The sequence below is a fragment of the Rana temporaria genome, chromosome 2, assembly GCF_905171775.1.
Source record: "Rana temporaria chromosome 2, aRanTem1.1, whole genome shotgun sequence".
Lineage (NCBI taxonomy): Eukaryota > Metazoa > Chordata > Amphibia > Anura > Ranidae > Rana > Rana temporaria.
The window spans coordinates 389,762,193-389,786,750 of NC_053490.1; the positions used below are offsets into that span (position 1 = coordinate 389,762,193).

Genomic DNA, 24,558 nt, shown 5'->3' on the forward strand with positions numbered 1-24,558 from the left:
AATGTAAAAAATCAAAAACTCGGCGCAGGAACGACGGCCATACTTAACATTAGCTACGCCTAATATAGCAGGGGTAACTATACGCCAGAAAAAGCCGAACGCAAACGACGTAAAAAAAAAGCGTTGGGCGGTCGTTCGTTTCTGAATCGGCGTAAATACTAATTTGCATATTCCTCACGTACAAATACGGAAGTGCCACCTAGCGGCCAGCCTGAAATTGCAGCCTAAGATATGATGGTGTAAGACACTTACACCTGTGGGATCTTAGGAATATCTATGCGTAACTGATTCTCTGAATCAGGCGCATAGATACGACCGACCACACTCCGTTGTATCTCTTTTCTGAATCCGGGCCATAGAAATTAAATAACTTTGGTTAAAAAGTTTACTTCATCGATGATTGCCCACTGGCTGAACAAAATAAACTGAATCATGTATGGACAGCTTTAATAAATGTTCTGCTTGATCCTGATCCAGTCTAGCATTCATAGCTGATTGTGGCACCCTACCTTTCTCCTGCAGCTCTCTGGCAGCATGATGAGCCTGTTCAGCGCAGGTGAAATCCATTCCCTAGAAGTCCAAGGATGGATCCAGTTTTCTCTTCAATATGATTCACCCAAGAAGGAGCTGAGAATCCTGGTTATACAGTGCAGGGATCTGACAGCAGCCCATAGCCAAACCTCAAACCCGTAAGTTGGGAGGGGGCTAAAATTGTTTTTAAAAAAATGTATAAATCAGCAGCACAATGAGGTGTTATCTACTAATAAGTGAAACTCTAGCCATCATGTTTTGGTATTCTAAAGCCAGGTACCCACTACTATTTTTTTTTCATTCAACCCAGTGGGCTGAACGAAAAAAAGCTTCTATTGGGTTCTGACTGTGGGGATGCCTCCTCCCCCTGGGTTCTGACTGGGGGTATCCCCCCCCCCCCGCCAGAACACTGCAGTCAGCACTCTGATCAGGAGCCAACCGGCAGACCTTTTTCGGTCATGCCCCTTCGACAGAAGCCAGCCGAACGGAGTACCCACGGACCAAATGTCAGTCGTTTCTATTGAACCGGCCAATGCCGCCTGACATTCAGTCCATGTGTACTAGACTTAACTTAGGCTGTCTAATAAAAGAAGGACATACTCTTGATTTGAAGCATCAATATGTACTTTTGGGAATATCTATATATTAGAGGGTGATAACAATTAAATTAAACAGTTGGAGGTGCACTTTTTTGCATAGTGAGATTTTAGGAGCTCATACGAAAATCTGCCTGTTTATGGCCAACATTAATTATTTAAATCCAAAAAGCTATTAAAGTGGAAGTTTGCTTAAAACGGGAAATTCTCTATGCCCCTGACCCCCCCTTCCCCCCCCCCCCCCCCGGCCCTATTTTGGTATTTTTTTTTTGGTGGTGACCAGGCAACTATTTCTGGCAGGCAATTCCACCGGAAGTTCTCCAACCCCCCCCCACAGTTGCATCCACAAAGTGCAGTGCGATTTGTGCATGCACAATAGGAAGCAGGCTGTGAAGACGCATAGTCTGTCGGCTTCCCACAGTAAACATGTCGGCGCCAACGACCCAAAGACCGTTAAAGAACTAGCCTTTTTTCTAGACTGCAGAACATCTAGGCCCGGATTCAGAAAGAAGTTACGACGGCATATCTCCAGATACGCCATCGTAACTCCGAATGCCGGCCGTCGCAACTCGGCGCCTGATTCATAGAATCAGATACGCCTCACAGTTGCCTAGATATGAGCGGCGTAAGTCTCTTACGCCGTCGTATCTTAGTTGCATATTTACGCTGGCCGCTAGGTGGCGCTTCCGTAGGTTTACACGTCGAATATGGTAATGAGCCAGATACGCCAATTCAGAAACATACGTGCGCCCGGCGCATTTTTTTACGTCGTTTACGTAAGGCTTTTTTCGACGTATAGTTACCCCTGCTCTATGAGGCGTAGCCAATGTTAGGTATGGACGTCGGGTCAGCGTAGAATTTTGCGTCGTTTACGTCGTTTGCGTAAGTCGTACGCGAATAGGGCTGTGCGTAAGTTACGTTCACGTCTAAAGCAATGACTATTTGCGGTGTAATTTGGAGCATGCGCACTGGGATACTTTCCGTTCATTAGTAACGTCAATTATGTGGGGTCACGACTGTTTAGCATACAACACGCCCCCTACCAGCCTATTTTGAATTACGCGGGCTTACGCCGGCCCATATACGCTACGCCACCGTAACTTTGGGCGCAAGTTCTTTCTGAATCCGGGACTTGCCTCTCGTAGTTATGGCGGCGCAGCGTATATGAGATACGCTACGCCCGCCTAAAGATAGGCATTTGTATCTGAATCTGGGCCCTAGACTTTAAATATGTGCTAGAACTAAAAGATATATACTGTGTTACTCATGTCAAATGAAATTTCCATAGCTCCCAACTGTCCCTGATTTCGAAGGGACTGTCCCTGATTTGAAACAAAGTCCCTCTGTCCCTCTTTCCTCCTCATTTGTCCCTCATTTTGGTCTGCTCTATATAGTTGTGTATAAAATGCACTATTTATCTTTAAAAAAGTGATTCGCATTGCTAAACCTTTCATCCAGTTTCTAAACTGCTGCATCTGTATATTTTAAAAGCCAGTATAAAAGACTGGTAGTGGTAAAAAAAAAAGCATTTGTAGGTTTAACAAATCATTTTTTTGGTATAATTCTCCTTAAAGGGGGCGCAGCAGGGGGTGTGTCCTATGCCTTTATACTTTTCCTAATCGGTGTCCCTCGTTCCCATCTGAAAAAGTTGGGAGGTATAGAAATAGTTGCTGTGGGTTTGGCAGTAGAAACATGATATTCAGCAGGGATGACACCAAGGTGAGCTGCAGGATTATACATGTTCTTAAGCCTCGTACACACGATATGATTATTGGCAGGGGACTGTCTGTTGACAGACTGTTGTCCTAAAGACTTACTGTTAGTACGCTCCTTTTGACAATTGTTGTCCAACTTTCAGCCAACAAATGTTGGATGTAAATTTTCGGCGAACAACGGTTTGACGTCTGATTTTCGTATGGTCAGTACACAAATTCTTTACACAAAAGTCGAAAGTACAAACACTCATGCTCGAAATCAATGCTCACCAAACATCAATAGGGGCCAAAAGGGTGGTGCTCAAGAGCTGAAATTCCTTGTAGTACGTTACTACGTTCGTGTTTGTGGCACGACAATTGTGTAAAGTTAGTATGCAAGACAAGATCTTGCCAAAAATCAGACGCTCGGTTGGCCAAAAATCGCATCATGTGTACGAGGCTTTAGTGCTGAGCTCAACTCCAAAATCTGCAAAAGAAGAACTAATGCACCACATGTACCTTTAGGAATTTTTCTTCATGTGTCATTCACACTACATAGTGTGGCCCCCGCTGATTCTCAATCATCGTAAAGCAAGGCAACACAGACAAATAATTATTGTGAGTGTTTTTTTTTAGGAGATCAGTTGATTTGCATAATAAAAACCAAACCTAGTTTTCGAAACTGAAGCAAAATTGTATTTATAGATCTAAACAGCTGACATAAAGTACATAGACATCTTTGTTTAGTAGGCCGTTTTTTTCTAATGCTTGATGTTTGAAATATTTCCAGAAATGGATAATTGAATTCTTCTGTTTTGGCCATGACCCACTGTACCATTTCTTTCTTTTTTTATAACACCAGTTATGTGAAATGTTATTTACTACCTGATAAATCTGTACAAGGCAAGAGAAAAACAAAGGTAAAGAAGAAGACCCTGGATCCGCTGTTCAATGAGACTCTGAAGGTTAGTGTGACATAAACTCAATCTTCCAAAATATTTCTTCACTGCCAAGGTCAAGATGACAGATGGCCGTACACAAGGATGCACATTCAATACTGTAAGTGCTGCAATAGGTACCATCAAAATATCCAAACCCGGGTTTGAATATGCCCTTTTACTATTTTTCTTTTTTTTCTTAAAATAAAAGAACTACAATTTTTTTTTTTTTTTATCAAAACCCAATGAAAGTTAGCTTGTACCCTGTTAATTCCTATTGTAAAAGGTGACCTAGTTAATGCGATGTTATGCACTACACAGTAGATGCATCTATCTTGTGAAAAATAATCTTTTTTTGTATGTTATAAATATTTTATTTTATTAATTTATAAATAATAGAAGATATAGCTTTGTACATAAGAACAATAGGTAGTAAATTCAGTCACAAAGTTACGGGTGGGATCATATACTTGGAACAAAAGGACAGCATATAAACAGTGGCCCAGATTCAAAAAGCACTTGCGCCTGCGCAACCATAGGTTACGCAGCGCAAGTGCTTACTTGCTCCGGTGTAACGAGTGCAGGCTAAAATCTGCGCGGCATAAGGCTCTTATGCCTCTCAGATTTTAGGCTGCATTCTTGCGGGGGCCGCTAGGGGGCGCTCCCATTGTGTATCAGCGTGTAGTATGCAAATTGCATACCACCACTGATTCACAAGCTTGCGCGGGCCCCGCGCAAGCCAGGTACGGAGTTTCCGTACGGCTACTTTTAGCGCAAGGCTGCCCCTTCTAATAGTAGGGGCAGCCAATGCTAAAGTATAGCCGGCCTTCCCGCGCCGTGAAATTTGAATTTCACGGCGTTTGCGTAAGTGAAACGTGAATGGCGCTGGACGCCATTCACGTTCACTTAGAAGCAAATGACGTCCTTGCGACGTCATTTGCCGCAATGCACGTCGGGAAAGTTTCCCGACGGAGCATGCGCTGTACGCTCGGCGCGCCTAATTTAAATGATTCACGCCCCCGGCGGGATCATTTAACTTGTGCACGCTTACGCCGGGCAAATTTGCCGGCGCGCCCTCGCAATTCACAGAGCTACTGCTCCGTGAATCGAGGGCAGAGCAAAATATTTGCGGGGGCGCAGGGCAAAATCGTTGCCCTGCTCCCCCGCAAATATTGCGCAATTCTACTTGAATCTGGGCCAGTGTATATATATACAGCAGCGCTCCTTATGGAATTTAAATGCTATTATATGACAGTCCAAAGTTCATTTGAAAAGCCTATGGTAAAAGAATAGTCCCAAACAAGATGTTCCGTGAGAAGACTTAGAAGAAATCTCCAATAGAGACAATCCAGTGATATCCTTAAAACCACCACCACTCGTGCAATGAGCAAGTAAAACTCTTACCAGACAACGCTGGATAATAAGCATTGTATCGTAACTTAAATCACAGCAGGGGTTAAATCCAATCCAATCCTCATTAGATATCCACTCCCATGTGAGAAAAGAAACAGACAGTGGCCCATAGCATAATTCTGGCATCATTCTAAATCATGGCATCTTACAACAGGATGAACATATGTCATTAGTAAAAAATAAATTGTCAAGTTCGAGACTCATTGGTTCATAACGCAAGTGGGAATAAGTACCGTATTTATCTTCCTATAGCACGCACTGGCGTATAGCGCGCACCCATACTCTAGGAGGGAAATTCCTGAAAAAAAAAGAATTACTTACAGTTTGTCGGTATCTTGGCCGGCGGCCTTGTCCGGTCCGGCGTCCGTCTGCGGCCTTGGTGGTGCCCTCCACGCTTCTCCCGCGCTGTCTCTGAGCTCTCCCGCGCTGTCTCTGAGTGCCACCGCCGACATATACCGAGCGCAGTACACTCGGGTACACTCGGCTATGCTCGGCTCCTCTCGCATAAAGGCTAGGAGGCGGCACAGGGTGTGTACTGCGCTCGGTATATGTCGGCGGCGGCGCTCAGAGACAGAGGATCAGCGTATAATGCACACCCACGATTTTCCCCTGATTTTAAGGGGAAAAAAGTGCGTGTTATACGTCGATAAATACGGTATATCTTGTGCTCAAGAATCCTAAGATCTTTTATATGGTATCTATATGGTATCTGCAAATAAATTACAAAAATGCAAATAAAACAAATGTAAAATATATATAAGTGAACCCTGATCTTGTAAAACAACCTATTCAGTTTAAAATAGATATTAAAGGCACCATGTTTGTGTGTAGATATAAAACGTAGAAAACATTATAAATACTTATTTTTAATTTTTTCCATAAGTGATCACATAACATCTGTTCTCAGCTGAATAAGGGGCTTAGAGAGGTGGGGGTGGAGACTGAAGAGCGGAGGGGGTGTCAGCTAGAGACAGAGAAAGGGAAATACATTGATCTTCCCAGTGATTAGCTTTACAAGGGGGCACCCAAAACTGACCACACTTGGATGAATGTGCTCTCATGCCTAATGTGATCACTTTGTAACAGGAAAAAAGGGAGACTGGCAGGATCACCAGGTATTTCACGCAAAGGAAGAACAGGATATTTTTTAACCATTTAACCTCCAGAAGGTTTTACCCCCTTCATGAGTGGGACATTTTTTGGTATTCAGCACTGTGCTACTTTAACTGGCAATTGCTTGTTCATGCAACACTATACAATTGAAAAAAAAAATTGTCATACAAATAGAGCTTTTTTGGTGGTATTTGATCACCACTGGATTTTTTATGTTTTATTATATAAATTTCAACAATTTAGAAATAATAAAAAAATGTTCTACTTTCTGTTATAAAATCGAATTTCCTCATGCATTTAGGCCAAAATGTATTCTGCTACATGTCGCAAGTGCTGGCAGTGATCAAGGCTGATCCTGATAACACTGCATTTTTGGGGACACTATGGGGCAGATCCACAAAGATCTGCACCGGCGCAGCGTATCTGAGATACGCTACGCCGCCGTAACTTACTTGGCTTTGGTTTGAATCCTCAACGAATTTGCGCCGTAAGTTACGGCGGCGTAGTGTATCTCTCGCGGCGTAAGGGCGTGGAATTCAAATGCGGCGGGTAGGGGGCGTGTTTCATTTAAATGAAGCGCGTCCCCGCGCCGAATGAACTGCGCATGCGCCGTCCCTAAAATTTCCCGCCGTGCATTGCGCTAAATGACGTTGCAAGGACGTCATTGGTTTTGACGTGAACGTAAATGGCGTCCAGCACCATTCACGGACGAGTTACGCAAACGACGTTACATTTTTTAAATTAGACGCGGGAACGACGGCCATACTTAACATTGAGTACGCCACCATATAGCAGCTTTAACTATACGCCGGAAAAAGCCGAACGGAAACAACCTAAAAGAATGCGACGGCCGCTCGTACGTTCGTGGATTGTCGGAAATAGCTAATTTGCATACTCGATGCGGAATACGACGGAAACGCCACCCAGCGACCGCCGGAAAATTGCATCTTAGATCCGATGGCGTACTAAGGCCTGTCGGATCTAACACAGATGCCGTCGTATCTTGTTTGGTGGATACCAAAACAAAGATACGACGCGCAAAATTTGAAATTACGCGGCGTATCAACAAATACGCCGGCGTAATTTCTTTGAGGATCTGCCCCTATATCTTTGGGAACACCAGTATAGTTCTGATTGTGATCAAGATACTGATCTGTACAGACAATATACCAGCATACCACATCCTAAGATTGCATTAAAAAAATACCCTAACTAGAAGATGGAGGACTTTACAGGTACCAAGCTTGCACAAAAAGTCAATATTTTATTTTCCAAATTTAAAAAAATCATATATGCCACATAACAAGACACAGATATTGCATTGAAAGATATTGATACTTGCCAACATTATAAGTACATGAATTTGTATATTCTCATTAATCATCTTTGTTCCATTGGGCAATGGATTGCTTACTGTAACATCAAAGTTTTTGGGCACTGTACAACTATAAGTGGACACTAGAGAGCTGATACTTTATTTTTCCATAGGGTGGTAAATCTGTCCATTTCTGCATAGTTTGATGCACAATACAGCACAGATCATAAAACAAGGCATAGGTAATCTCTAATATTAGACAGCCAAGTTGTCTTGAGCTTTAAATAACTATAACAGTTTTAAGTCCCTATGCCTTAAATACTTTTCAAACACAAAACAAAATTATAATTTTTTCCATAAAATGAGCCATTAATATTTTACTTTTTATTTTTTTGATTATCATTTGCATGGCAACAGTTAAACTCTAATCCTAAATTGATTTTGTAATCTAGTGTGTCCTAGGAGTATAAATTATGTAAAGGTTCCATGCTAAAGTACAAGACTTAATACAGCTTGACTTATAAATGCACAGATATCATGCTGAATTTATGAGCAAACAGGGCTCTAATACTGCATATTTTTTTTTCTATAACTTAGGTTATGTAATTTTCTTTCCTTCCACCGGTGAAAGGAAAGAAAATTGCTAAATTTCCACAACAAACAGCGCTATTGTGTTCTTCACAATGATTAGTGTTGCCGGCTATAACCGGCGGCACAAATCGTTTGGGAAAAACCCATCAGGTTGGTTGTACACTTTTCGATCAATAGATAGACTTGTGTACAACCAGGGTGCCCATACAAATTTGTCTGGTCGCTGTCGGTTGGACATGTGAGACTATATATTTAGAGCTAATCATCGACCATATTCTATCACTTGCCATAGTACCGTATTTAATGAGTGCTTATTAAATCATTGAACCACAGATGGTGTTTGTGAATAATAGTGTCTCTTCCTGTATGACAGTACAAACTTGAAAGATCAGAGATACAAAGTCGTTTTCTAAACCTGTCTGTGTGGCATCGGGGATCATTGGCCCGGAACGCTTTCCTAGGAGAGGTGGAACTGGATCTTGCAATCTGGGACTGGACCCAAACTCAGCCAGCCTGGCACAACCTTCAGCCAAGGGTGAGTTTTCATGAAATAATATTGCTATTATGCTATTTTTTTACTTTTCAAGAATCATTTAGCTATGCATTGAGCTAAATTCAGAGAGAAATAATGAAAGGTTACATCAGTCCATAACCAATACCAGGCGAGAGGAAAGAGAGAACAGACACACACACAAACACAAACAAAGGATACGTTTACTTTTAGAGCATGTTATATTACGGCGTAACATGTTGCATGCTCCAAGCTTCCCCCCATTTATGGGTAGGGGGTTCCTCTCAACAAAACCAGCTATCACATTTAAAAATTTGAAAAGCTATGCTGGGCTATGCCCTCACAGCTGTATCATTCATTCACAGCAATCTGTGGCAGATGGTTTGCAGTTCTCAATGGACTGCAAGGGGACTGATGAGCACCTTCGTAGTCCATTCACAAGCCCTGAAGCTTTAAAACAAACTTGTCTGCAGGAGCATGACATTGCACCCGTGATCCACTGATCGTGGGCACAATCCTTTGCTGGCCCCCTGGGGGGGGGGGGGGAATAAAAATAATTCTGCAACAATATGTGCATTTCATTTTTTTCCCCCAAAGCTGAACTTGGCCTTTAAAGGCAGTAACAAGAAAACTAGCTAACATATACCTAAATGTTCAGTTTAAGCAAATAGGTCTTATATAGGGTAACACTGGACATACATGTGGAAATTTTGGAAGTTTTCCTTTAGCTTTTGATTGATTGCATGGTATTGAGGTTTCCATGGTAATGTGATCCTCATCTTCAAGAGTTAAAAGCCAATTGAAATTGGAGTGAAAATCAAATGAAAATGTCTTTCTGCTGCTAATGGAGTGGGTTACATCAACTTCACAGCAGTGCTGATTGGTTGGTGGTTCAAAACTGAAAATCAAATAAAAACCTTCAATGGCAGATTGTTGTGTATTCAGTTTCAGATGGCTTTTCTTTATTCCAGTGTTTCCAAAAATGATATGAGCTAATAACTAACTTTGCTGTCTCCCTGTGTTGGCTGTTATCAATAAAGTGATTGTTAAGCCACTATATACACTTTTCACCATCCGCTCTGTTTAAAGATGTAAGGTGCTCCTGTGTCTGTGCTTTGTAAAAATAAGCAACTATATACCTGATTTGTGAGTGCTGATCCGTGATCACGTGATCTCTCCTCTCTTAGGCCCCGTACACACGACCAGTTTCCTCGGCAGAATTCAGCTTCCGACCGAGTTTCTGGCTGAATTCTGCCGAGGAAACTGGTCGTGTGTACACTTTCGGCCGAGGAAGCCGACGAGGAGCTCGACGAGGAAATAGAGAACATGTTCTCTATTTCCTCGTTGTTCTATGGGAGCTCTCGTCCCGCCGAGCTCCTCGGCGGCTTCAGGGCTGAACTGGCCGAGGAACTCGATGTGTTTGGCACGTCGAGTTCCTCGGCCGTGTGTACGAGGCCTTAGGCTGCATTCACACCTAGGCGTAGGCGATTTGCAGCGTTTTGTACCGCGATTTGCCGCGACAAATTGCAGCGTTTTGTACCGCGATTTGCTGCGACAAAACGCGTTGTTTTTAACCATGTTTTTGTAGTGGTCATTGTCGGCTATGGGAAACGCAAAAGCTGCCCGATACGCGCAACAAAAAAGGGTCCAGGACTTGTTTCAGCTTCAGGCGTTCTGCGTTTCGGCGTTCGGCGTGGAGATGTGAACCATAGAGAACAATGTTATTTTTCCCCTCCAGCGTATTCTAGCGTCGCGCTTCAGGCGACAAAACGCCTAGGTGTGAATGCACCCTAAGCCTGACAGCTGCAGTGGACGGGCCGAGGATCCCCTGCTGACGTCAGTCAGGAGGGGAGGAGGAGCGAGGCTGTCCCGCCCACTGCAGATGTCATGCGAGAGAGGAGAGAGACAGCGGGTCACTTGATTGCCAATCAGCGCTCGCAAATCAGGTATATAGCTGCTTATTTTTAAGCAGATAGTGAAAAAAAAGGAACTGTAACTGAACTTTGTTCCAGTGTTTCCAAAAATTATATGAGCTAATAACTAACTTTGCCGTCTGCCTGTGTTGGCTGTTATCAATAAAGTGATTGTTAAGCCACTATATACACTTTTCACCATTCGCTCTGTTTAAAGATGTAAGGTGCTCCTGTGTCTGTGCTTTGTAAAAATAAGCAGCTATATACCTGTTTTGTGAGCGCTGATCCATGATCACATAATCTCTCCTCTCTTAGCCTGACAGCTGCAGCGGACGGGGCCAAGGATCCCCTGCTGACGTCAGTCAGGAGGGAAGGAGAAGCGAGGCGGTCCCGCCCACTGCAGATGTCATGCTAAGGAGGGGAGAGACGGCGGGTCACTTGATTGCCAATCAGCGCTCGCAAATCAGGTATATAGCTGCTTATTTTTAAGCAGATAGTGAAAAAAAAGGAACTGTAACTGAACTTTGTTCCAGTGTTTCCAAAAATTATATGAGCTAATAACTAACTTTGCCGTCTGCCTGTGTTGGCTGTTATTAATAAAGTGATTGTTAAGCCACTATATACACTTTTCACCATTCGCTCTGTTTAAAGATGTAAGGTGCTCCTGTGTCTGTGCTTTGTAAAAATAAGCAGCTATATACCTGTTTTGTGAGCGCTGATCCATGATCACATAATCTCTCCTCTCTTAGCCTGACAGCTGCAGCGGACGGGGCCAAGGATCCCCTGCTGACGTCAGTCAGGAGGGAAGGAGAAGCGAGGCGGTCCCGCCCACTGCAGATGTCATGCTAAGGAGGGGAGAGACGGCAGGTCACTTGATTGCCAATCAGCGCTCGCAAATCAGGCGGACATGGACACAGAGCTGACAGGCAGGGAGGGGAGGGGGGAGAGGATAGAAACAGAGGAGGACACAGGAGAGCTGCAGATGACAGAGGCACGTAAACTGACCACGGTGTCAGTGCTCAGAACCCATAATAAACCATGGTCAGTTTACAAAGAGGAGGGTAGAAAATGGCAGGATCAACCAGGGGCTAAAATTTACAGCTTGTGCTGTATAATATGCTTTTAGGTTAACAAACGCTTTAACATGTAAGCCCCTAGCACTCTCTGTGAACTAAGGAGAGGGGGAGGTGTTCTATAGTCCTAGCACATGTTTTTAGCTACAGCTCCTCCACACATACAGTACAGGGAGTGTGAATTTTCACCATAAGACAAGAGGTGTTTTAATCACCACGTAAAAATAAAGCCTAAAAAAAGAAAAATAATGCAGCCGCCTCATCTAAAGTCAGGTAAACTGCATATTACAGTTTTCTTAATAGGTTTACATACACCTTTCATATTTTCATCCACAATTATTTCTACTAGTCCCATATACACTATATTACCAAAAGTATTGGGACGCCTGCCTTTACACGTACATGAACTTTAATGGCATGCCAGTCTTCGTCCGTAGGGTTCAATATTGAGTATAGAGTTGAAGCTGTTATAGCTGCAAAGGGTGGGCCAACTCAATATTGAGCCCTATAGACTAAGACTGGGATGCCATTAAAGTGCATGTAAATGCAGGCATCCCAATACTTTTGGTAATTTAGTGTATCTCTGCCCCCTCTTAAAGTGGAGTTCCAGCCTTTTTTTATGTTTAGTTAAAGTCAGTAGCTACAAAAAGCATAGCTGCTGGCTTTTAATAAACATACACTTACCTGCTCCACTGTCCAGCGACACGACGCCCGGAGCTCTGCTCCTCTCCCCCCCTCTCCGCAGGTGCCTTCATCCAAACTGTGGGCACCCGGCCGTGACAGTTTTTGGCTTCTTGGCCGGGCACTCACTGCGCATGCGTAAGCGGCGCTGCGCTACCTGATTGGACAGGCGATTGCCTCGGACCTGTCATGTGTCCCAGGCGATCGCCTACAAGGAGGGGCCGCCGTAGGCGGTATGACGTTTTGCCTAGGCGGTCCCTGGGCGGAAGGAGGAAGTGGGACAGGATGTCCCAACTCCTCCTGAAGCCCCCACTCCCCCCCCAAAAAAAATTGCATGTCAAATGTGACATGTAAGGGGGCGAGGAGTGGTTTAAGCTGAAGTTCCACTTTTGGGTGAACTCCGCTTTAAGGCAGAATAACGTGTGTTGATTTTAGCCTTTAGGGGTCTATGGATAAAATATCTGCTTTGCAAATTTGCATTTGAAAGTCACAAATAATAGCCGTAATGGTTGTAATATGTGTGAAATCGAATTTTCTATTGGCTTTGCAGGGCGAATTAAAATTCCCTTACAATGATGTCATTGAACAAATATAGACATGACCATATTTGATCAATTAATTATTTGACCAAATGTAGTCATGTCAATTTTTTGTTCAATTATGTCACATGGGAGACCTCCCTTTTGTTTATTTCAGTGGCGGGGACCAAGAGATGTAATTTGGCACAAAGGAAGCAAGGAGATCGGACGTGTCAGTGGTCAACATTTTCTTTTATTTGGTTCTTCAGCAGACATCATTCATCATGATTGACATGGATCTGCATCACAGGACAACATGAATAATGGTGGACCTAAAGGGCTTTGTGTAAAATGCTGGGTTCCATTTTTTTTCACACTGTTCCTGTTGCTTTATTTACATTGTGAGCTGGGTGCACCCCCTCCCCCATCACCACTGGGTCAGGGTTGTGGGGAAGAGGCCCTTCCTTCGTCAACATGGGGACAAGGTGCTTTGCCAGGGAAGTTCCCCTGGCAAGGTATATTCCCCATGTTGAGGGAGTCCACAGCTGATAGCTCAATGTACTGTGAAGGGTAGACACTGATTGCTAAGACGCCAGCGGGTGCTGACTCCCAAAAAACTAGGAGACCTGGCAGGAAACATTCACAATTAGCAGCCCCTGCTAAATGTTTAAGTTCCTAGTTTATCTTGACAGAACACCCGTCTATTCGGTCGTTTGCTGAACCTCCCAAACAGTGAACGAACCTGCAGCTCATAAGCATTTTACACAGAGGAGAGGTTTCCCCCTCTGGTTGAATGTTCTTAGCCTATAGTGTTAAGGTATTTTCTGGTGGAATATTCCCATACTTCTCTTTTAGAGCTTGTTTTTCTTTTAGGATTGAATGTTAGGGAATGTTACATTTTCCCTAAAAATTTTCAATAGAATCTTAAAATTTCACACATATTACAAATATTATGGGTATTATTCAAACCTTCAGTTATCACGGTGCAGACATTTGATCTATCATATCTCCCACAGACTCCACTCTCACCAGAATTTTTATATAGTCGGGGGAGGCTTAACTTGGCGGCCAAATTTACTCCTCAGGGAGCAGAAGGTGAGTTTATATTTGTATTTCTTTTTTGTCTATAAAATGTCTATAAAACAAGAGTAAAAAAAAGCAGAGAACCATAAATTTTGCCTATGAATCACATGCTGATACTTTTTTCTGTGTTATTATTAGAAAAATGTTCCCCTAAGCCTGGGTGGAATCTATGCCTAGGGGGCTGACTTGAATGTTATGCTGATTACGTTTCTATGTAGACCAAGGGCCAGATCCACAAAGCACTTACGCCGGCGTATCTCGAGATACGCCGTTTCCGTCTGTGCATGTGCGAATTGCACTGAGCCTTGGTCCAGTAGTCTTCTTAGACCTGTGATGTGTCTCAGAAGACTGCAGGGTAAGGGGAGAGCAAACTTCTGACTCAGTTCGCCGCAGCGATCTGAGCCGGAAGTGGGAGCAGTTACCTGTCAAAACAAGGTACCCGCTCCCCCTCCAAAAAGTGACAAATGTGGCAGTGGAAGGGTGCAAACAACCTTTTGGGTTGAGCTCTGCTTTAAAAATACTACCCTCCTGAACCTTATTCACCTTTTTGATATATTTAAGGGTTTCAATCATGCCACCCTTCTTTCCTCCTACCTGTACATATTAACATAAATTAATGATTAAAATTAAAATGAATGAATAAATATGCCTCGAGAAATAACTTCATATTTAGAAGTATCGCCTTTAACATTAGAAGCCACGTTTTACGTCAGATTCCCCCTCCTCCTTACATCATAGCCCCTCACCCTTTTCATCAGATTCCATCTTTCCAATAGATTTGGGTGTCATAAGCACAGAAATGATATTGAAAGCCATGGGAGGCTATCAGCTGACCAAGGAAGGAGGTGTAGATTGAGAATACGAGAGGTCCAAGAGCAGAACCTTAGGGAACCCCAATGGAAGAGGAGAGGAGGTGGCAGAATTCAAAGTGACACTGAAGGTGTGGTGGGATAAGTAGGATGAGAACCAACGAAGAGTATTGTCATGGAGAACAAAGGAGTGGGGTTTTATGAAGGGGAGGGGTGGTCAACTGTATCAAAGGCAGCAGAGAGGTCCAGGAGTAGGAGTACCGAATAGTATGCATCGATTTTAGCCATTAGTAAATTGTTTGTGAGTTTTAGGAGGGCAGGTTTCGTGGAGTCTTGAGGGTGAAATCCAGACTGAAAGGGTTCAAGAAGAGTATTCTCAGTAAGGAGGTAGCTCAGTCAGTTTTAGACCAGATATTCAAGGAGTTTGGAGGTAAATGGGAACAAGGAAATGGATCATAGGTTGTTAAGATTGGTGGGATCCAATGAGAGCTTTTGAAGTCTGGGAGTGACTAGTGCATGTTTTAGAAAGTTGGGGGAGATGCCAGAGGAGAGAAAGAGATTATAGATGTGAGTTAAAGAGTTTAGGATAGAGCTAGAGGCTGACCATAGTATGTGCAAGATAACAAGGTCCAAGGAGCAGGCGGGGTTCGGCAGGCATTAGATAAAACGTTTACCAACCTTGTCTATAGTAGTGAAATGTGAGAAGTATTGAGTTTTCCTGTGGACATGGAGTGTTAAGTGGGGAAAATATCTATACAGTGGAGCTCTAATCACAAATTATATTCATCTTCAAATTAATCTTATTTTTGAAGTGGTTGGCGATCACCTGGTCAGTGAGTGAGTTAGTGTGTACAGGCAGTGGAGGTCAAAGCAGAGAATTAAAGGTAGAGAAGAGTTTATGGGAACTGGATGAGAGGATATTAATGAGAGTGATAAAATACATCTGCTTTGCAATGTGGAGGCAGGAATTGTATTTTTGAAGGGCAGATTTATATTGGTTGAAGTCTTCTTGATTGTCTGTTTGCCAAGGTTGTAGGGTTTGGGGCCTGGTTCTGTGTGTAGTGAGGGGGGCAAGTGTATTCAGGGAGGATGACCGTGCACTGTTGTAGACAGAGATGACTAGGTTGAGGCAGGACAGGGGTGAGATTTTGTCATAGAGAGATGGTCAGTAGCAGAATAGAGAAGAGAAGGGTTAAAGTGGCAAAGGTTTATATGGATAACTGATAGGAGGTTGGAGGGAGAGAAGATGGATGACATGGAGAGAATGAAACTAATAAGTAAGTGATCAAAAAGAGGAAAACGATTGTTGGAGAGGTTGCACACAGTGCATAGGAAGTAGAGAACAAATTTAAGGGTGTTACCATTATGCCGCGTACACATGGTCTTTTTTGTGATGAAAAAAAACGTCATTTTTAAAAACGTCATTTAAATGACCGTGTGTGGGGAAAACATTGTTTTATGTCTTCTGAAAAACAACAAAAAAAAATCGAGCATGCTCAGAAGCAAGTTATGACACAAGCTTGAATGGAACAGAGTGGCGCCGTACGTGCTGAGCGTAACCGCGCTTTGCTAGAGCTTTTTGAAAAAACGATGGTGTGTAGGCAACGTCGTTTTTTAAAATGAAGTTTGAAAAACTTTGTTTTTTTTTCAGGAGAAAAAATGACGTATTTTTTCATCACAAATCCATCACAAAAAACGACCGTGTGTACGCGCCATTATGCCCACTTTATGTGATGAAAAAAAATGACGTTTTTAAAAACGTCACTTTAATTGACCGTGTGTGGGGGAAAACGTTGTTTTATGTCTTCTAAAAAACGACCAAAAAAAATTGAAGCATGCTTCAATTTTATGTGTCGTTTTTCAAAACGTCAACTTTTACTTCACAGAATTTTTTTTTTCGTGGGGGAGTGGATCTTGGGTGGGAGTTCCCACACTTTTTTCCCCAGGACTTGACCCCTGTGTAGAAGTAAACTAACTTAGTCATTACTGTTTTCCCTGAAAGTGGAGTCTAAGGGGCAGCTGGTATTCCTTCAGGCACCTCCTCATAGGAGTTTGGGCTTAACTGCAAACTACCCCCAGGTCACCTAGAGGGTACTCATGGATGCTGAGGTGGGTTGATGCCCAAAGAGCAGACAGCGTTGAGCAGAGACTAATTAGCGCTGGTAAGGGAACTGGCAGTGGATCAGTACTGGACACTGACAGACTGGACTGTAGTTAACAGTATTGTAGCGGACGAAACTGTAGCAGACTGTCCTGTAGTGGACTGTAGCAAACTGAAAATGGAAAGGCGCAGACTGGACTTGGTCATACTGGACAGTAGCGAACCGGACAATAGGGAACTGGACAGAAACAGGCTGGACAGTAGTGGCCAGGATGCAGCAAACTAACAAGTGACGGGGGGCTGAGGCAGCATCTATAGGTACTGTCACTGACTCAATGCTCAAGCAGTGACTGTGAGTCCCGCACAAGCATAAATAGATTTCCTGGTCACGTTAAACATACTTTGTATATCTCTAAGTGTCAACAGCCCATGTCTGGAGTGAGGCAGGTAAACTGTGACACACCCCACACCCCTTGAGTTTATATATCTCTTAATGAGACCTCTGCACCTGCTAAAGTGTAATTTAGCCCACTCTATTTGAGTAAACTGCTCCAGCTGCCTCCGGTTCAAAGGGTGCTTTCTCTAGATTGCATATTTCAGCTTTTCATAGATGTTCGATGAGATTTGAATCAGGGCCTAAAGAAGGTCACTTCAGAATAGTCCAATGTGTTGTTCTCAGACATTATTGGGTGCTTTTAGCTTGAATCCTGTTGAAGGACACATGCCTGTAACCCCTGCTGGGTCTTCTTCTTTTGAGCCTGCTATCACTCAAAAAGCAATGGATGGGTGTTGATCAGACACTGATGTACCTAGATATTGGAATTCATCTTGTATCGCTTTAGAAGTTTTGATGTCACAATGTAGAGTATAAGATTCCCTATCATCTGTGCCCTGTCTTGCCACACAGAGTTAATCCAGCTCTGAGCAATCCTCTTTTATTGTTCAGTGAAAATTAACAGACTTCCAGATAATACCCTGTCTAAATAAAAAGTCCTTTCCTCTCTCCTTGCTTTGAGTGACAGGTTATTTACATATCTAGCTTGGACATGTTTATCATGTTATGTTATGTTTATCATAATATGAGGTGATTCACAGTTCATTGTATATTACCAGGATGTGTTATGTGGGGGAAAGGTGGATTTCTCACTTTTTATACTGTGGATCACCTCATATTATGATAAACATAACATAACATATGTTATATGGTTTACATCCACTTTAATAATATTTGCTACTGTGATCTCAAAAATAATAAGCTGCTTGGAAACGATCTTATAGCCTTAAGCATTAACGTGCTGGTCAATCATTTTCTTTCTGATTCCTTCATAAACTCTTTCCCTTACTTTATCAATTCCATGCTGTGTTGTGCACATGATGATACCAAACAGCAAAGTGGCTACTTTTCTCCATTAAAATAGGCTAATGCCTCGTACACACGACCAGTTTTCCCATCGGGAAACACTTTTAAAGAGGAATGAAGCATAGCATTATTGATTGTAAAGATGCAAATTCCTTGTACAATATGATTTTGTCTGCTATTCCTCTTAGTCTCCTAATGATTGGTCATCTAGAACAGATTTCCATATAGTTACCATTTTGGCCAGTGTCATAGCATATAAAGCAGGTTATCATGGTCCCGTCTACATCTATGATATATAGGATCGGGGATGGTTCCATACTGGAAAGTTTTTTTGCTGTACAATGGACAAAAAAATGTAATGCAATAACAAAGTAAATAACAATGCTTCTTTTTTTGCAAAATGTTCTACCCTATTTAAAGTAACGCAATAAAAAACCTTGACAAATCACACTGAACATATGATGATAAAAAGGAGAGAAACAAAGGTTACATTCAGGGAAAAATCAAATATAAAAAGGTGTAGTAGAACCAGTTGACGTTTGAAAATATACATAGTTATATAGTAGGTAAGGTTAAATAAAAACAATAGTCCATCCAGTTCAACCTGTGTAGGTGTACGTGTATCAGTGTCGATAATCATCTTGCATATCCCTGTATGTTGTGTTCTTTATGATGCACGTCCAAGAGTCTTTTAAAAATATTTCTACTCCCTTCTGACACCACCAATTGAGGAAGAGAGTTCCACATCCTTATCGCTCTGACAGTGAAATACTCTCCGCGCAGCTTAAGGTTAAACCGCTTCTCCTCCAATTTCATTGTGTGGCCCTGTGTCCTCTTACACTCTCTGGTACTGAATAGTTTTTTCTCCTACGCTGGGATCACAATTTAGGTATTTGTAAATTGCTATCATGTCCCCTCTCAAGTGTCTCTTCTCCAATAATAAAAATGTAGTGCCTGTAGTATTTCCTCGTAATTAAGGTCCTCCAGTCCCCTTATTCATTTTGTTGCCCTTCTTTGGACTGTCTCCAGCTCCAACACATCCCTTCTGAGGACTGGTGACTAGAAATGGACGGAATACTCCAGATGTAGCCTGACCAGAGTTTTATAAGTGGCAGGATTATAGTTTTATCCCTGGAGTATATCCCCTTTATATGCATGCTAACCTCTGCTGGCTTTGGTAGCTGCAGCTTGACATTGCATGCTATTGCTCAGTCTGTCATCTGCTAGGATCCCCAGATCTTTCTAGATCCTTCATTCCCCCAGAGGTCCCCCCCCCCCACAGTGAGTAGTTTGCGTTTATGTTTTTAGCCCCCAAGTGCATTACCCTACATTTCTCTGCATTAAAACTCATGTGCCACCCCATTATTTTGTTCGGCTCTTTCTGTAAAATGTCTATATCCTGTTTTGAAGTTATTGCCCTGCATATTTTTGTGTTATCTGCAAAAACAAAGATTGGGCTATTTATCCCATCATCTATATCATTCATGCATCAATTAAACAGAATTGGTCCCAAGACAGAGCATTGGGGTACCCCACTTACCACTGTACACCAGCATACCTCCCAACATTTAATAAATCCAATGCGGGACATCTTGTTGAGCGGAGGGGGGGGGGTCAAAGTTGTTGAGCGGGGGGAGCCGGGGATCAGAGTTGTTGAGCAGGAGGGGGGGGGTCGGCGATCATAGTTGTTTAGCGGGGGGGGCGGGGATCAGGGTTGTTGAGCGGGGGAGGAGTTTCTCCTACCTGTGCAAATACCTCTTTTCCGAATCCCCGCCAGCGTCATCCACCTGCAGCACCACCTTCCACCTGCACCACCATCATCCACCATGGTCCGTATTTCCCGCACTGTGATTGGGTGTATATCGGTCATGTGCGGAGGCGGGACTTCTAGACGTTCGCAGACAGGCCAGCCCCATGACGCACATGACGCCAATACGCCCAATCACAGGGCAGGCACTGGACAACATACATGGCGGGGGAAATCAAACATGGAGGCACGGAATGTCGCCACCCGTAATGTCGCTCCCGGGGCCCTGTTTCCGGGAATCTAGTCTAGTCCACGGGACACACTTAGAATTCCGGGAGGATCCCGCGGAATCCGGGACGGTTGGGGGGTATGCACCAGTCTGAATACATGTTATTTGTCACCACCCTTTGGACATGCCCCTGTAACCAGTTTTTTATCCAAGAAGAAACCTTTTGGTCCATGCCTATAGACCTCAGTTTGTAAATTAGGTGTTTATGAGGAAATGTATTGAATGCTTTTGTAAAATTCAGATACACCACATCTACAGGCCTCCTCCTATCTAGATGGCAGCTCACTTCTTTGTAGAATGTTATCAGATTGGTCTGGCAGGAACGATCCTTCATAAACCCATCCTGATTACTACTAATGATACTGTTTTCTTCTGCAAATTCTTTAATAAGTAATTTTTCTTTCCCTCAGGTTTAGGTATTCCACCTTCTGGAGAACTTCACATTTGGGTAAAGGAAGCGCAGCAGCTTGTTCCTCATAAAGCTGGACAAGTCAGCTCTTATGTAAAATGGTATAGTACCTGTAATATTTTTCAACCCTGTCATTGTGTTATTTTAATATGCTGTCATATGTCCTTGTTACTGCTTATTTTACTTTCTGTGCAAGTCTTTGGTTACCTACCACTAATTTCTCCTTCATGTTCATGTATTGTCTAGTTGTGTACTCCCAGATGACAATCCATCCAGTATTCAACGCACAAGAGTAATTTCACGTAGTCTACGACCAATGTACAATCATACAATGGTATATGACGGTTTCCGTTCAGAGGACTTGTCTGAAGCCTGCGTTGAGTTCACAGTCTGGGACCAAGGAACAATGTCTAGTAAACCACTAGGAGGTATTCGTCTCAGCATAGGCAAAGGTAAAACTCTTCTGTATACGGTTCTTTTATTTTGTGGTCATATTTCTATCCGAATACGACAGATATTTATAATATTAAAATGATGTAAGCCATAAATAAATATGCCAACTGTGATTCTGGGCCATATTCTCCTAGATTTCCCGCAGGCGGCGCGTAAGCCATTTACACTCCGCCGCCCCAACCTACAGGAGCAAGTGCTGTATTCCCCAAACACTTGCTCCGTAGTTTGGGGCGGAGGAGTGTAAATGGCCCGACGTAGCCACGCGTATCTCCAAGGGGGCGGCTTCTATTTAAATTAAGCACGCCCCCGATTCTAACGAACTGCGCATGCGCCGGGCTTAAAATAGCCCAGTGCGCATGCTCCATTTCTCAGTGTAAAACCTCAATGACGCCGACGTGTGCGTCATTGACGTAAAGTCGTATTCAAGAACGACTTAGGGAAACAACGTACCTGACGGAAAAACACGACGCAGACCCGACGCCATACTTAACATGGCCTACGTGGGACTTGCATAAACTTACCCCTCATATAGCAGGGGTAAGTTTACGCTTACGCAAACGACGTTAGCGACGGTTACGCGACGCAAATTCGTCCGGGAATCGGCGTATCAGGCTCATTTGCATAAACAAATGAGACCTGAACGTAAACCCCCCCTTTATTCCATGACTATATGTGGTGTCACCCACCTGGCTGTACTATGTCATGGGGCTGTGTAAATATCTAGACTGTATGGAAAGAAAAACAAATCCTTAGCTAGATAAAACATCTCACCCTGCCACAACTTGGAATCCAAATTGTGAGACCCTAAGTCGCATGACATGTAAAAAGTTTTTTCTTTTATTTTGTATTATTTTTTACAATAATTTTTTTAATTTTTTATTGCAATTCTTTTTTTTTTCAGCCCTGTTGGGGGGCTTTGGTGAGATATCAGGGGTCTTAACAGACCTCTGACATCTCCCCTTTGAGACAGGGAAAAGGACTAGGGACACAGATTCCCCAGTGCCTTTCTCAGCAGCCTCAGTGCACTGAAAATGAATGGAGAGAAGACAGCGGCTTCTCTCTATTCATAAACTGAGGCGCACAGAGGGGGACACGGAGGGAGAGAGCAGCATGGAGGGGGACACGGAGGGAGAGAGCAGCATGGAGGGGGACGGCAGCACGGAGGGGGACATGGAGGGAGAGAGCAGCATGGAGGGGGACGGCAGCACGGAGGGAGAGAGCAGCATGGAGGGAGAGAGCAGCATGGAGGGGGACGGGGACACGGAGGGAGAGAGCAGCATGGAGGGGGACGGCAGCACGGAGGGGGACGCGGAGGGATGAGAACAGCATGGAGGGGGACGGCAGCACGGAGGGGGACACGGAGGGAGAGAGCAGCATGGAGGGGGACGGCAGCACGGAGGGGGACACGGAGGGAGAGAGCAGCATGGAGGGGGACGGCAGCACGGAGGGAGAGAGCAGCATGGAGGGAGAGAGCAGCATGGAGGGGGATGGCAGCACGGAGGGGGACACGGAGAGAGAGAGCAGCATGGAGGGGGACGGCAGCACGGAGGGGGACGCGGAGGGAGAGAGCAGCATGAAGGGGGACGGCAGCACGGAGGGGGACACGGAGGGAGAGAGCAGCATGGAGGGGGACATGGAGGGAGAGAGCTGCATGGAGTGAAAGATGGTTCTACAAAGTAGTGACTCAGGGGGGCTGAATACAAATGCACGCCACACTTGTCACATATTTATTTGTAAGACATTTTTAAAACCATTTTCCTTTCACTTCACAATTATGTGCCACTTTGTGTTGGTCTATCACATAAAATCCCAATAAAATACATTTATGTTTTTGGTTGTAACATGACAAAATGTGGACATTTTTAAGGGTTATGAATACTTTTCAAGGCACTGTATATGTATGTAATCTGTGTATGTAGCTGTTTACCTGGAGTTCACCATTAAAAAATGTTTTAGGAATGAGGTGATAAGTCAATTAGTGGACCTGTTTTTATGTTTCAGGTAATAGTTATGAGGTCCCTGTGAGCTGGATGGATTCTACAGAACAGGAGAAGAAATTCTGGCAATTGGTCATAAGCAGACCAGGAGAATGGTTAGAAGTAACACTGCCATTAAGACAGAATCTAACTCCTCGTTAACATGCTGGTAGTTGTGGCATGAAATACCATTTCTGATTCAACACACAAACTTACCATGCCTTACAATGAAACACAAAGTGAATTTTTAAACCAAAAGGACTTTTGAAAGATTTTATGCTGTCCGTGGGATTTATATTCCTTTGGAAACTATATTTAAACTGATAAACAGGTTATGACCGTTAGATTGGAACTCCATGATTCCAACTTAATCCAAAGTAGAATAGGATAATCATCACAGAAGCACTGCCATTAACAAATACAGATGTAGTAAAACCTATGTCATAATAGCAATAAAAGTTGCAGACTTTTATTTTATGTGTGTGTTTTAGGACTGTTCTAGTTATGTATAGATAGCCATGTGACTATGTTTGAGATGTAAAAGCTATTATTTAAAAAAAAAAAAAATAGGCAAGCAGTGCAATTACTGTATATTCTATGCTATTCTATAGTATTGTTCAAAATTCTTTGGAATCATCATTTGGTAATCAGATTATCTAGAGATGCATAATGTTTTTCTCTAGACACTTAGGCCCCTTTCACACTGAGGCGTATTTTCAGGCGTTTTAGCGCTAAAAATAGCGCATAAATAACGCCTGAAATAGTCCTGCCCCAGCATTCTCAATGTGAAAGCCTGAGGGCTTTCACACTGAGGCGATGCGCTGGCAGGAGGAAAAAAAAATCTCCTGCAAGCAGCATCTTTTGGAGCGGTATAGGAGCAGGGTGTTTACTGCTCCTATACCGCTCCTTCCCATTGAAATCAATAGGAAACCGCAGCAATACCGCCCGTAATGCGCCTCTGCAGAGGCGCATTGTGAGCGGTATTAACCCGTTTTCGCCCGCTAGCAAGGGTTAAAACCGCACCGCTAGCGGCCGAATGTCACGGTAAATACGACGGTATAGCGGCGCTAAAAATCGCGCCGCTATACCGCCACCGCACCTCACATGCCTCGTGTGAAAAGGGCCTTAGTTTTTAAAACTGCCCTAACCTTTCTGAGAAAGGATTGACACAGGTTGACCTGTGAGCGCACGTTGGAAGATGAACATGCACACATGACTTAAAGCAGAACTCTAGCCAACACCTTTATCTAGTGTTACATAGAGTGGGATATTATTAAAACTTCTAAGAGCAAGCTAGAAGAATGCATTGAGATGGGGCAAGCAGGGCTGGATTTACTCCCTTTGCAGCCCCAAGGCCGGGTCCTTCAATGCCGCCCCTGCCTGTGGGGGGTGCTGCTGCCGAATATGACATTGAGAGGCGGGGGGGGGGGGGTGTTGCTGCCAA

The 24,558-nt window shown here is 43.5% G+C and overlaps 1 protein-coding gene across 1 annotated transcript in view; it reads left to right on the top strand.

Annotated features, from left to right (window-relative positions):
• Window positions 1–23,681, top strand: part of SYTL1 (synaptotagmin like 1) — a 103,891-nt gene extending 80,210 nt beyond the window's left edge. Inside the window, exons 9-15 of the mRNA XM_040337992.1 lie at window positions 523–689; window positions 3,684–3,786; window positions 8,565–8,726; window positions 13,904–13,982; window positions 20,687–20,786; window positions 20,932–21,137; window positions 23,140–23,681. Of these exons, the coding sequence (XP_040193926.1) occupies window positions 523–689; window positions 3,684–3,786; window positions 8,565–8,726; window positions 13,904–13,982; window positions 20,687–20,786; window positions 20,932–21,137; window positions 23,140–23,276 (954 nt within the window). The 3' untranslated portion in view covers window positions 23,277–23,681. The remainder of the gene's footprint in view (window positions 1–522; window positions 690–3,683; window positions 3,787–8,564; window positions 8,727–13,903; window positions 13,983–20,686; window positions 20,787–20,931; window positions 21,138–23,139) is intronic.
• The last annotated feature ends 877 nt before the right edge of the window (window positions 23,682–24,558 follow it).